The 14,286-nt window shown below is 48.7% G+C and overlaps 3 gene segments (V, D, J or C); all 3 read left to right on the plus strand.

Moving 5' to 3' along the window:
• Positions 1 to 14,286, plus strand: part of LOC131489666 (immunoglobulin lambda variable 1-40-like) — a 169,582-nt gene that overhangs the window by 14,059 nt on the left and 141,237 nt on the right.
• LOC131489677 (probable non-functional immunoglobulin lambda variable 1-50) lies at positions 7,959 to 9,042 on the plus strand. The segment is given in 2 exon segments: positions 7,959 to 8,067; positions 8,189 to 9,042. Coding segments are annotated over 2 exon segments (447 nt in total).
• Positions 13,517 to 14,127, plus strand: LOC131489690 (probable non-functional immunoglobulin lambda variable 5-48). The segment is given in 2 exon segments: positions 13,517 to 13,668; positions 13,760 to 14,127. Coding segments are annotated over 2 exon segments (399 nt in total).

Below are 14,286 nucleotides of genomic sequence, written 5' to 3' on the forward strand. Positions count from 1 at the left end.
CTTGCAAAGCCTTGAGTCTCAGAGCAGGAGTGAGCGGGTTCTTTTTATTTAGTCATCAGGATCAATATTCAGAAAGGGGACTTTGTCACCCTGCGAAAGGTGGCCATCGTGTCGCACGGGCACACTTAGAAAACAGGACCCTACCTGCATCCTAGGTTATGTCCGTGCAGCTTGCGCTCCTCCTCGTGTGGAGACTGACATTATAACGAAGCAGAAGTAACCGTCCCGCAAGGGGAAGGGGCCAGGGGCCTGCTCCCAGAGCCAGTATAAACTGGAGGAGGTTTGGGCTCCTGACCTGGGGAAAGGAATGCAGGGCCTTGCTTTCTCTGACACAGCGCTGGGAGTTTGCCCTCTGCTGTGTTGTCTCTGATGTGGTGAAGCACTTTCCTGGCCTGGTGGAAATTGTTAACCTTTGTATTCCCTTTGTTCCCTTAAAAACCCTTAATTACTGATGTGTTGTTGCATTTGTTTGTAATTCTGACTCATGTTAAAAGCCACTAGGGGCTAGCTGGATCTTTCTGTCCCTTCCAACTTCGTGAGGGACTCCAGGGCCCTGGGTTCTTCTCCCACATCCAGTTTTTAAATCCTTCTTTGCTCCACTGACTCCAGGCCTTCCCAGCAGGAAAGGATTCTTCTCACCCGTGGTGCCTTGAACCTATCTGAGAGTTGCTTGGGTTGACTCAGGGCTCCCTTCACGGTCAGGGATCCTGGCTGATTACTGTGACTCTGCCATTTATTAGAATGAATATATAATCAATTCATTAGTTTTCAAACTGCTATGATTTCAGTTGCTATTTCTAAGCAATATGATATTGGTCATTTACTTCTATATTACATGGTGACTAATGGAAGCTGATTTTGTATTTTTCAGATGTGTCAATTACTCTTTTTGATTCTTCCCCTTTGTCTTAAGTTATAGATAGATACTCTTTATCTTCAAATTTGGTGCATATACAATTGCATACTTTTCCCCAGTATATCAAAGAATGTTTTGATAAAGAAGCACTAACTGATTGAGTAGGAACCTTTGTGTGATGTAAGTTGGACTGCCAAACACAGACAATGAGAAAGGCAAACAGTAACCATGCAAATTATATGAAACAGACAACGTACCAGCGATTCTGAAATGAATAAAAATCAGATTTTCTTTCATGCTGTGATGAGTGCTGATCTGACATGTGTGGACAATACTTAAATGTGTATTTAAGGAATGAATGAGTGAACAAACGAATGAATGAATGATGCAGACTAAGCTGCCAGTCAAGCAGTTACTGTAACACCCACATCCTTCCTATGGGGGAGGAAAGGCATCCCTCATGCCTGTTGTGATGTTTCCACAACTCTCCACATGTCACACCATGGTTGCCATGGGACACAGGGACAACAGACCCCATCACCCTGCCTCCCACCTGGTTCCCATCTCACCTCACCTGTGTCAGTCAGGGCATCCCCGTATCTGTGGGCATCACCCTCCCTCTGACCTGACACTCTGGACCATCCCTCCATCTCCCACAGCCCGGGGTCCAGCCAGTCACCTCACTGTGTCCCACCCGGGGACATCTTTCTCATCTTTCTGTTCTCATCTTTCTCCAGTTGACCCCCAGTGACTCCTTCCAGGTCTTCTTATTTCAAGTTCAGTCCTAGGACTTGCTGTGGAGGTAGGTCTCTAACGAGCAGCATTGCAGAGGCACAGCTGGAATTAAAAGTACCAGAAATATGGAGACGAGGTCACAGGATGGCCCAGCAGTGTTCCCTACTAGACCCAGAGGTTTATTTCAGTCTCCGCACATGCAGCAGCCTCATCAGAGTTTGCTGTGCCCTGTCTGCCTGGCTCTGGAAGGGCCCAGCGTTCTGACACTGTGTGTCCTCCTCGGTGAAGGTGTGTGTCCCCTCAGCGAGCCCAGTTCACATTCGGCTCCCAGAGTCAGCCTGCCTCCTCTGAGCCCTGCCATGTGGACAGATCCCCCCTGCTCTCTGTTCCCTGTGTCTTATCCTTAGCTTCACAGAAGTTCACAGGCTCCACGGGGTCAGGACTGCACGTGCTCCTCCTGGTAGACATTCCTCCCATCCACGGAGGAAACGTGATCAGGGACAGCACAGGAAGACTTCTGTCCTTCTCTGGAGCGCTGCACACACATGGTGGAAACTCAGGCATCAGGGAAGCAGGTGAAGGGGAAGATTGCCATCCTTGGGCAAGAAGGAGAGCTTCTCCCAGAGACCAGCAGGAGGTGATGTGGCATTGTGTGTGGGGGTTTCTGCAGGAAAGGGGATTCGAGCTGGCAGCCCTCCAATGACAAGAGGCCCTGGCGCTGGGCCCCTCCTTCCAGTGGGGACAGGGTAAATGTGTCCTATCTAGGCCTGGACCAGTCCCTGAACCTGGGCCTGAGTGTGATGCCAGCAGCTGCTTCCTCCAGGCCCACCCAGGGGGAAACTAGTGCATCAGGAAGTCTCCCTGTCCAAGGGCCACAGACCTGTGAGTGCACAGGAGGGAGAGGCAGAGGGGGGTCATATTTGCATGACCAGCCCCTCCTCGGTGAGGCCTGCAGGGAGAGGACAGGAGAGACTATGGGCAGCCCAGCCCTAGCACTGTGGCTAAAGTAGGGGCTGTGTCACCATGGTCTGGACCCCTGTCTTTCTCCTGTTCCTCTGTCACTGCACAGATAAAGCTAGGCCTCAGTCCATAGGGTGGGTCCATAGCCTGAGTCAAATCCCTCTGGCTCAGCTCCCCAATCACATGCACCCTGTCCCTTCTCTTCATTCTGCTGTGTCTGTGTTTGCAGGTTCCCTGTCCCAGCCTGTGCTGACCCAGCCGCCCTCCCTGTCTGCATCTCTGGGAACAACAGCCAGACTCACCTGCACCCTGAGCAGTGGCTTCAGCGTTGGTGGTCAAAACATGTACTGGTACCAGCAGAAGGCAGGGAGCCGTCCCTGGTATTTCCTGTAATACTTAGACTTAGAAAAGCAGCTGGGACCTGGGGTCCCCAATCGTGTCTCTGGATCCAAAGATGCCTCCACTAACACAGCAATTTTGCTCATCTCTGGGCTGCAGCCTGAAGACGAGGCTGAGAATTTCTGTGGTACAGATCACATCGGTGTGAGCGGCTACCGTTACTTACGGAGTCACAGAGAACAAGGAAGTGAGACAAAACCCCTGGCTCCTTGTCCCTGGTCCTCTTCATTGGGAAGCTTCTGTGGAACTCACTGTCAAGTGTAGGACAGTGGTGTTTATCACAGTGACAGAGACACATGAGGAGGTGGATGAAACCCTGAGGCCTTAGGTTCCAAGATGTGAAACAATTATTGAGATGATTAGTACCTTTACTAGCAAAATAGCAATAGAACATATTCCCTGGGGTTTCTGGCCTGAAATCTGTAACTCTTGCCGTTTCTTACACACAGTACCCATGGAGCCTCTAAAAAGTTAAACAAAATGTATATTAATACTAATAAATGTTAACGTCACTACTATATTTTCAGCTTACAAAACATGGGTAGAGCAGAACATGAAATCCATCCAGATGACGGCACACACGATCATACTATGTTTTATGAGACTTTACATTGACATGTATATTTTCAAGACAGAGGGTAACCTGCACTTATCCCAGGCCCTGGGGTGTGCTTTTGCCTCCAAATAAGAAAGCCAACTAAATAGATAGAACTTATGATGACCCTCTCCTCCAAGGTAAAGATTTCACCAAAAAGCAGTGTTTGTTTACCAAACCTGGAGTTTAGCGACTGCATTCTCTGAATGTACAGCATTTATTTTTTGTATTTATTTTCATTTTTTTTGCTATTTATTTCTTTATTGGAGAATTTTTTTTTTAATTTTTTAAAATTTATTGTCAAGTTAGCTAGCATGCAGTGTATACAGTGTGCTTTTGGTTTTGGGGGTAGTTTCCCGTGATTCATCGCTTACATACAACCCCCAGTGATCCCTAACACAGTAGCTCAGTGAGGCCCATTCCCCACCCAAAGAAGATACAGAGCTGGGACTGGGCCCAGTGCTCCCTGATGGGGACTCAGCAGTTGAGTTCCCTCCGGTCTGACTGAGTACCCTGAGCAGAGACTGTATATTGTTTGCTTTGGTTTGGCTTTCCAAAGAATACATTTCTTTATTAAAGGTACCCAATTACATCGTTTGGTTCAATTATCCTCATACACTTATACAATGTCTTTTTTTCTTACAGTTTCAGTAATGTCTGTCTTATGTATTTATTTTTAACATAATTGTCAGAGACTTTATATTGTCACTGAATACGCTTCGTCTCCCCAGGGTTGAAGCCAACCTCCATCCTCTTTAGTGTGTGATGTGAACTGAGCTTCAGCACCAGGGTTCATGGACAGGCTTAGCAGTCCCTGGATGGACCCCATTTATATGGATAGCCCTTTCTGTGGCAGAGAGTGGAGGAGAAAAGGAGGCCTGGGGAGCCCCAGCCCAGTGTGGAGACCAGGGTCTGTGTCATCATGGCCTAGACTCCAATCCTTCTAGTGCTCTTCTCTAAGTGCACAGGTAAGGACAGGCCTTGGGGATGCAGGGTAGCCCTCCAGCCTGCATCAGTCACTCAGTCTCAGACAGTGGGAAACTTTACCCTTGTCCCAGGCAGTGCTGACCCACCCACTCTCTCTCTCTCGGCATCCGTGAGAACAATAACCAGGCTCACCTGCACCTTGGGCAGTGGCTTCAGAGTTGGTAGCTATGGCGTAAGCTGGTTTCATTAGAAACCAAGGAGCCCTGGTAAGTCTCGTGTTATTACTCAGAATCAAGGAGTTCGGATCTGCATTTCCCAGCTGCTTATCTGGATCCAAAGATGCTTCAGCCAATGCAGGGATTCTGCTCACTGGTGGGCTGCAGCCTGAGGCTGACTCTTACTGTGCTCTATGTCATGGCAGTGGGGGCAGCTACCGTTACTCACAGTGTCTCAGATAATGAGGAACTGAGACAAGAACTCTTGGTCCCCCAGACCTTGTTTCTGCATCTCTTTTCAGTGAGAAGCTCATGTAGAGACACATGTAGAAGGGATCATCTGCAGAAACATCTGTCCTTGAAAAGGCAAAAGAGGGACACTCTTGTTTGAATGTAAAGTGAGAGGAAATTGGGCATCCCAGGAAGACACTGACAGATGAGGTAACAGAGCCCAACTGCACGTCCCCACGAGGTCTGGAGAAGATGCACAGGAGTAAATACTGTGCCTGCACCTGAACGTGCTGCCCAGCAACATTCATCCACACATTAGTTCCACCACCTTATTCCATAGACTGTGACCTTGTGTCAGTACGGATGCATCCACGGCTGATATAGTGACAATAACCCTGGTCAGAGACACAGTCTCCTCTCTCTGAACAAGCTAGACATGAACTTGGACCAGATTCTACAGACTCTCCATGACAACAGCCCCCACACCCTCTCACCTTTTCCCCCCTCTTCTCCTTTGTCCCTCAGGCTTCAGTCCCTCTGGCTCTTCAGGTCTGACCTCTGTCTCCAAGTTAGGATTTCAGAGAAAGCTGGGAATGATCTTGCTGCAGTTTCCCATTTCTGGGACCCATCTCTAGGGAGGAGAATGACCAGATAATGGAGCTGCATGAAACCCCTCATATTCTCCTTCCTGCTGTCACTCAACAAGACTTCTGATCCAGGGAAGTGTTAACAAGTCTTCTCTCCAATGAATCCTCACTGACTAAATAATTCCTCCCCCAGGGAACTGGTATTTGAGATATCTGCCTTTAAATGCAAGGTCTATGACCCTGGAGATGGGCAAATATCTCTCAGGATGTAGAGAAGGAATAAGAGGGGCGTAAGGCCACCTGGTTTCATTTTAGGTCACACACCCAGACACACACACACACACACACACACACACACACACACACACATACAAAACCACACACACAACCTTCTCCTTTCTCTGAGGGTATAGTGTCCTGGATTCTGTAGTTTCCAGGTGTCTCTGTCCCTCCAGAAGTCAGGGTCAAACTCTGCTTACCCAGCCATCCTCAGTGTCAGATTCTCCATCACTAGAAAGCAACAGGGACATTGAGGGTGACTGGGGCCCTGTCACCAGGGCAGCCAGGACATGTTCTGGACACCTGATCTCCTGGGACGAGGCTGTTGCTCAGGAATCCCAGGGCAAGTGTCTGTCCCCATCAACAGCTCAGTCCCCAACCATCTCTGGGCTCCAGTCAGTGCTTGAGGCTGATCAGTACATTGATTCTGGGAGCAGCAGCCTGAGTTCTGCTCCCATAGAGTTCAAGGCTCATCGGGATGTGAGTCACAGCCTCACCTGGTTCTCAGAGCTGGGCTGTTGCTCCCTCCGTCACCCCAGTGATACCTACAAACAGGCTGACCTCTGCTGAAATGTCTTCTTCCCAATCCCAGGGCCTCAGGGCCTGTGATGTCAGGGACAGAGGCCCCCTTGTCTCCGCCTCTCCACTATTCAGGTGTGGGACCTTTGACAGAAACTTCTGGGTCCAGGTGAACTTGGATAATAGGGACTCATTCCTCTAGTCATGGGCGGTTGCATGAATAAATGCTCTGTCCTGAACATGCTGGACACAAGGTAGAGGGGCTACAGCTGTGCCCACCCAAGAGACAAATCTGACCCCAACGGCTCGTTCCTTGAAGCTCTGTGTTTGAATCCCATCACTGAAATGGCTCTGAAGCTCATAGGAACAGGCCCCTCTTGGAGTTTTACTGGGCCCCGCGTCAATCTTTCCTGCCTGCAGGGCCAAAGCAATGATTTAAAAAAAAACAAACTCAAGAGAAAAACATCAAATGATTTCACAAAATGTTTATGGAACTCTATTAAATGAGAACAGGGGTCATTCCTTCTCCTTTGTTTTTCCACCGAATTTTTAAACCATAATTTCCATCCATATTCTCCCTGCGAAAAGCACAGATCTGTGAACAATGTACTAGTGATTCACAAGGGCGTTATCTTTGAGTTTTAATCAATCCTACTGAGACGAATTTCATGTAAAAGAACACTCATCCGTTTTTAGGTGCCAAGTTGGCTAAGTGGTGACAAATACATAAACTGTGTCACTGGATCCCTGTCAGAGCATCTGCAGCTGTCACGTTCCCGCCTGGATCTTCCCACCTATTTTCCCCTTGTGCCCTAAGGCCAATGCCACACACAACCTCTCCTGGCAGGGATCCTGCAGACTTGTGTCTGTGTGCTGGGAAAAGGAATCCTAGGAGGAACCATTGCCCATAGTGTGTGGAGAACTGTTATGTCAAACAGGTGGAAGTAGTGACAGATGACGAAGATGTTCAGTGTGTACCCCCTCTAGGGTTACACACGAGGGCTTCTGCTCACACAATGCAGAGAATTGCTGCCAGTCTCCTCGGTGTTGTGGGAACCTCAGGGTAATGAGACGTCTGTAAAGGGGGGAACAATCACACCACAGGAAACACCTAACACAATGCACAATGGGGACATGTATCCGTGGGGACTAGTCACTGATCTGGACATGATCCTGATCTAACAGGAGTTTGTATAAAACCCCATGAACAGCCAGGGAGCCCTAGACATATTCAGCCTGAGGAGTCTGAGTAGAGGATAGTCTCCCCTGAGATGATGGGAGGCCATATTAAGGGGACACTTGGTCTGGCCCTAATGCAGGGGACAGGAATCAGAGCAATGGGGAGGCATGAGCTATTTCTGTGTCCTCTCCTCACCATGCACACTATGATGGGTCTGGGTCTTGACACCAGGGGGTGCACCGGTCCTGTTTCTGAGGGGTAAACGATGATCAGAGCTGTGACTACAGAACTGGCACTGACTGTGCCCTCTGCTCAGGGCTCAAAACTGGGACCTCCCCACACCCTGATTCTACACAGCCCCTCCCATCCCCACCCCTCCTGACATCATCGGTGCCAGTGAGGGGTCAGACAGCTGGGAGTCTCATTTGCATGGAAGGGCCCTCCCTCTCTCAGAGGATGAAGAGGGGAAGGGAGAGATTAGGGGAGGCTCTGCTCAGCTGTGGGGCCACAGAAGGCAGGATCAGTGCTGACCTCCACCATGGCCTGGTCCTTTCTCCTCCTCACCCTCCTCGCTCACTGCACAGGTGACTGAATGTGGGGACAGGGGAAAGGGACACACTTTCCTGGGAGGACAAAATGGGCCCTGCTTCTTCCTCTTGTCTCTAGACCATATCATCACCCTCTCTGTGTCTCTCCCCCTTCCAGGGTCCTGGGCTCAGTCTGTGCTGACTCAGCCGCCCTCAGTGTCTGGGGCCCTGGGCCAGAGGGTCACCATCTCCTGCACTGGAAGCAGCTCCAACATCAGGGGTAATTATGTGAGCTGGTACCAACAACTCTCAGGAACAGCTCCCAAACTCCTCATCTATGGTAATAGCAATCGACCCTCGGGGGTCCCAGATCGATTTTCTGGCTCCAAGTCTGGCAGCACAGGCTCCTTGACCATCACTGGGCTCCAGGCTGAGGACGAGGCTGACTATTACTGCTCAGCGTGGGACAGCAGTCTCAGTGCTCACACAGTGCTCCAGACCTGTGGGGAAGTGACACAAAAACCTAGTTACTCATTTGTGAAGAGCGTGAATAACCCAGCAGCTGCGTGCTCAGCTTAGTCTGTAAGTTCTGCTTATTCTTTGGCTGATGCCCTGCGCCCCGCTCCATCCAGTTGCACCCCATAGGAGTGAGGCTCCTCCTCTCCCTTCTCTCCTCAAGGTCACTCAGATTAGTTCATTCATAGACAGATGGTCGCTATGGTACCAGAAAGTCCTGTCCTCATGAACTATGACAATTTACTTCCATGCTAGTTTATATTCATTTATTGTCTTCTGATCTTTCAATGAGTGAAACATCTTCCCTGTTCTGAGCCTCTCGATGGGGCCCTAGCACTGTCCCTGCTCTGCTAGATGGGCAAATCAACTCTCTTTGCATCTGGTACCATTTTGCTTAGCTTTAACCAGATGACTAGTTTCGCTTGTACGCTGATATTTGTGGGGAATACAGGAAACGTGCCGAACTGCAAATTGAAAAGGTGAAATAAAAACAATCTGCCCAGAGGAAATCTTGAATGTGAATGTCTGTAGAAGCTTTCTTCATAACCATCACATGTAAAAGCAATGAAAACTCTGCACACGGATGTTTATACCAGCTTTTTACATAATCTCCAAGACTTGACGTGACACAGATTTCCTCCAGTAGGATGTACATTGTACACTGGGAACTTAGCCAGCTGTAAAACAAATGACCTCTGACGTCACAGTAACATACACCAATTGTAAATACATATTTCTCCAGAAAGGAGAACATTTAAAGTGCTGCATAACACAATTGTAATTGGATTACATTTTAGAAAAGGCACGACTCTGGAGTGTTTGAAGGTCAGTGATCGACAGGAGGCGGAGGAAGGAGCAGGAGGGTGAATGTGTGAAGCACGGCATTGCATTTATGGTGGTGACACTCTCGTACGGGACACCGTGATGGCAGCCACACCGTACTGCTGTGTTGTCACAGATCACTATACTCTGCAGCACAATAACAGCACCTTAGGGCATGCATGTAAAGTCATCTAGGAAGTCTCGGGTCTCTAATAGGGTGCACAGTGTGACATCATCCAATCTACTGCTAGGAGGGCGTGAACCTGCTTTGCCAAAGGGGCGGGGCGAAAGGGTGCTGACCTGAGGGACTTTGAAAAGGAGGGGAGCCTGTATGTTCAGAGACAAAAGAAACCACATGTAAGGCCCATACTCCAGTTGATGGAGTTGTATCCCATGGGCTGAGTAGTCAATAATCGTGATGTGTCTGGGCTGTGCACTGGAAATGAACAATGAAGTCAATGGTTGCAGATGGTGGGAGGCAGTGTTCTCTCTTCAGGAATGGATGCTAATGTTTTATGGGGGTCTTAGTTTGTCCGTAACCGAAGTGGTGGCCAGACCCACCCTTGTGGTTCTTATTATGCCTACGAGGTATTCTTCAGCTACAACCATCAGGAATCTTTGAAAAATACAGGTTTATTACTTACAAGACCTGGAAACTACACAGCACACTTGGGGCTACAGATTGAGGTCCTGGGCAGAGAAAGAGAAGAGGAAGTGGGGGTGGGGAGCAGTGACCAGAATGAAGTGCCCCTTCCCCTGGGAGCTGAGGGGGTTGAGAAAGATCCTGTAGGTCTGCCTCCCTGTGGTTGGAGGTCCTGGGGATGTGCAGGTAGGGTGAGAAGCTCCTGTTCTTCAGCCCCACTTCATGATGCCCACTGTCCCAGGCATTTCAGTCTGATCTTGGATGCTCCACCCTCACGGACTCTCATGACCTGTCCCAAACTCACCCTTGAGTCTACAGGTCTGCAAACATTACCACCAATCATATTTTCACTGTCATCAGCCCTCCCTGGGCATCAACCTGGGAAAGACAAACCTACACCCGGCTCACCAGAAGGTAGGACATCATTAATACACACATGCCACACGAATGATGAAGGGACTGGGTACCAGAGCCAGCCTGGACTTAGGGACTCATGGGGGATCCTCTCACCCATTCTGTACAGGGGTATGGTACCCTGGGTTCTGTCCCAGGCTCCTGTCCTTCTTACACATCCACACCTGGGTGGAGACTGCTCACCACGCCTGGACACCAGCCTCAGGCACAGTCACTGCTTGCTGCCACCAAGGTCAGGGTCCACCATTTATGAGCTTGAAATTCACTATTTCTACTTGTTTCCCAGATCTTCAACTAGTTTCTTAATAGAGAACCATCTCCTTATCTAATGCTTGCCTGCAGTCAAAGGCAGCACCATCTGACAGGTCAGTCAGAGCAGGAACCCCCAGTTCACACTATCCTCTTCCTCCTTCTCTCCCCGAGTTCCTTCTGCCTCACAGTCCTGAGCGTCTCCTGTGAGCACAGCCTCCTGTGTCTCCACCTCCTGTTCTCCTGTCTCAGTTGCTCCCCCTGGACCACATAGTTTCCTAGGTCTTGCCCTGTCGTGTCCACCCTCTGACCCCTGGTCCACAACGTCACCAGATGGTTTCTCCACTCTGTGAAGTCACATCCCATCATGGTTAGAGCAACTTCATGCCCTGTTTTGATTTTCCCTTCTGTGAGCTCATGTGGAGAACACAGTCATCCCTTTCTTTCTCCTGAGATGTAGGAAATGACAACACAGATACATGTAATGTGAGAGTAGTTGGAACCCATTGCTTTAATGTACAAGAACTCTGGAACACTGAACATGAAGGTAACGTGCTAAATCTCTCAAAGTTCATACATCAGCGAAAGCCATACTGATGATGGAGTGTTTGGATTTGTTTTATGTTCAGGAAGGGAGGAGGATGAGGGACAAAGAAAGGTGGAAGAGTCAGCAAAGTGAGACCTTGTGGTTGGACATGGATGCAGGCTATTCTTTACACTTTTGTTTATTGTTTTTCAACTTGAACAGGGCCATGATCTATCTATATCTATATCTATATCTATATCTATATCTATATCTATATCTATATCTATAATCTACTTATCTATCTATCTATCTATCTATCATCTATCTATCTTTCCGTCTCTAGCTTTTTTCTTATGAGGGATGATGTATGCATATCCTGCTATAAATAAAGTTCTACTCAGAGTTGCCAAAATATGTGTTTCATCCATGATCTCAGGTTATCTCGCATCTCCTCCCAACAGGCTGAGGAAGAGGCAGCTTGGAGACCTTGGAGGAGATGGGAATTCAGGATTTTAAGTAATAGGAAAGAAGGGAAGTTGGAGGCAGAGATCAAGGGGCGTGGCTGTTCAGGGAGTGGAGAAGTTGGGGGGGGGGGGGGACCAGACCATAATGAACACCTTGGGTAAGAAAGACTTTGGGTTTTATGCCAACAGCACTGAAGGACCTGTCTGAGTTCGACGAGAAAGATCCCTCTGACTGCCTTGAGACAAACTGTCTTAAGGAGGTGGGTGTTTCTGGTCACAGAAATTTACTAAAAAAGGCTTTGAGTCAAGAAGTGTGGGAACCATTTGCACAGTGAAAGTTGAGGTGGATCCATGGTGCAATGAGAAAGTGAGGGTTTATGGAAGCAAATGCTCAGACATTGAACACATCTGAAAAACATTAAAGTCTCACATTTAACCTCTATTAAACTAAGACAATGTGTAATAAAATACAGGTAGGGAATTTTCTTTTAATATAAGGAAATGTTATGACACCAAAATAAACTCCTGACAAGAGATACATGACACAGATATGCAGAACCTACAAATTTGGGGAATATAAAGTCAACTCCTAAGATTAAAAAGTATGGGACACTCTCCACTGGTAAATGTGAAGCTAACCAAAGCTATTGTATGTATGTATGTATTTATCTACTGATCAATAAATCAAATGTAATTATTAGCAACACATTCAATTCATTTTTTTGAGATGTTGGCTGAATTATCCTCTTTGGAATATGCCACTAGGTGAGTGTATTCCTACAAAATTCTCTTTCTATTCCTTTCCTGGGAACAACCTCTACAATTTCTTCCAAGCAGCTCAATTGTCCCCTCTTCTCTGACGCCTGACCTGATGCACACCTGGGTCATTCAGCTTTGTCTAGAACATCCTGTAATTAATTATATATGCACAGGGCTTCTCCTGGAGGGAGAAGTTACAATAATTAAGCACAAGGATCAGAATCATGGTACAGGTATCTTTACCTTTTGAAAGTTCTGTTTAAGCCACTTACCTTCTAGGAAACATTTACATTAGTACCTGTCTTTGCTGCTAAAAGAAATCTGAGGAGGATTTTCAGTTTTACAAAGGAAGAAGAACCAAAATAGCATCCAGCCTTTGTTTTGCAGGAAGCCTCTACAGAGACAGGGCACAATCAAGCAGCATCAAGGGTGCCATCTAGCTCCTCTCCTGAGAACTGCACACACAGCATCTCAGCACCAGGGCACCAGAGCTTTGAACTGTGTACGTTATGTGCTCTTACTCTCCATACATTTTGTGCATCTGAGAACAAGATGTGTCCATAGGTATTAGAGAAGCCTAGGAAAGGTTGCTTTTTGAGTCAGGAAACATGCAACCAATTGTCCATATAAATTAATGTTAATGGCTTCTTTGCCTTCTGCCGTTTGTGGCTAAGGTTCTTAGGGGTGATGTACTTTCAGATAGCAGGGGGAACATGTGCTAAGGATTGGACGACGGATGTGTGCAAAGACAGGGACCTGGTGAGCTGCAGAAACCAGCTGGGCTCTCGGGGCTTTGAGACACAGTGAGTGCTGTACCCTGTGACCAGGAGGGGTGCTGTGGGACTGTCTTGTGCTTCCTACAAAGCTGCTTAGTGAGGACCATTCAGTCAAGGGCACCTGACCCGGGGACTGAGCCCTGTGCTCCTGATGGGGACTCAGCAGTTGCGTCCTCTCTGGCCTGGCAGAGTCCCCTGAGGAGGGACCTGTGTGTTGTTTCAGCAGGTGCTTCCTCCCAGGGATCTCCCCAGGGGTGAAGCCAACCTCCATCCTCCTCAGTGTGTGGTGTCTGGCCGGGTTCCGGCATCAGGGCCGAGGGAGGGGCTGGGCAGTCACCAGATGTGCCTCATTTGCATGGACGGCCCTCCTCTGGCAGATAGTGGAGGAGAAAAGGAGGCCTCGGGCAGCCCTGCCAGCTGTGGGGACCAGGATCTATATCACCATGGCCTGGACTCCTGTCCTCCTCATGCTCCTCTCCCATTGTGCAGGTGGGGAAAGGCCTCACGGAAACTGGGCAGCCCTCAAAATCACTCCTGCTGAAGTCGGAATCTTGAGAAATGTCTCCCTGTTTCTTTGCAGGTTCCCTGTCCCAGCCTGTGCTGACCCAGCCGCCCACCCTGTCTGCATCTCCGGGAACAACAGCCAGACTCACCTGCACCCTGAGCAGTGGCTACAATGTTGGCAGCTACTACATAAATTGGTTCCAGCAGAAGCCAGGGAGCCCTCCCCGGTATCTCCTGTACTACTACTCAGATTCAAATAAGCACCAGGGCCCCGGGGTCCCCAGCCGCTTCTCCGGGTCCAAAGATGCCTCGGCCAATGCGGGGCTTCTGCTCATCTCTGGGCCGCAGCCTGAGGACGAGGCTGACTATTACTGTGCTACAGCTCATGGCAGTGGGAGCAGCTACCTTTACTCACAGTGTCACAGATAACGAGGAAGTGAGACAAAAACCCCTGAACTCACAGACCTTGTCTCTGAGTCTCTTTTATTGAGAAGCTTCTGTGAAGGCTCCTGTAGGGGAGACACCTCTGTGGTGAGACCTGTCCTTGAGGAGGAAGGAGTGACACACAGATGATGCTATTGTGTGAAGACACAAGATGATCAC

The sequence above is a fragment of the Neofelis nebulosa genome, chromosome 11 (assembly GCF_028018385.1).
Source record: "Neofelis nebulosa isolate mNeoNeb1 chromosome 11, mNeoNeb1.pri, whole genome shotgun sequence".
Lineage (NCBI taxonomy): Eukaryota > Metazoa > Chordata > Mammalia > Carnivora > Felidae > Neofelis > Neofelis nebulosa.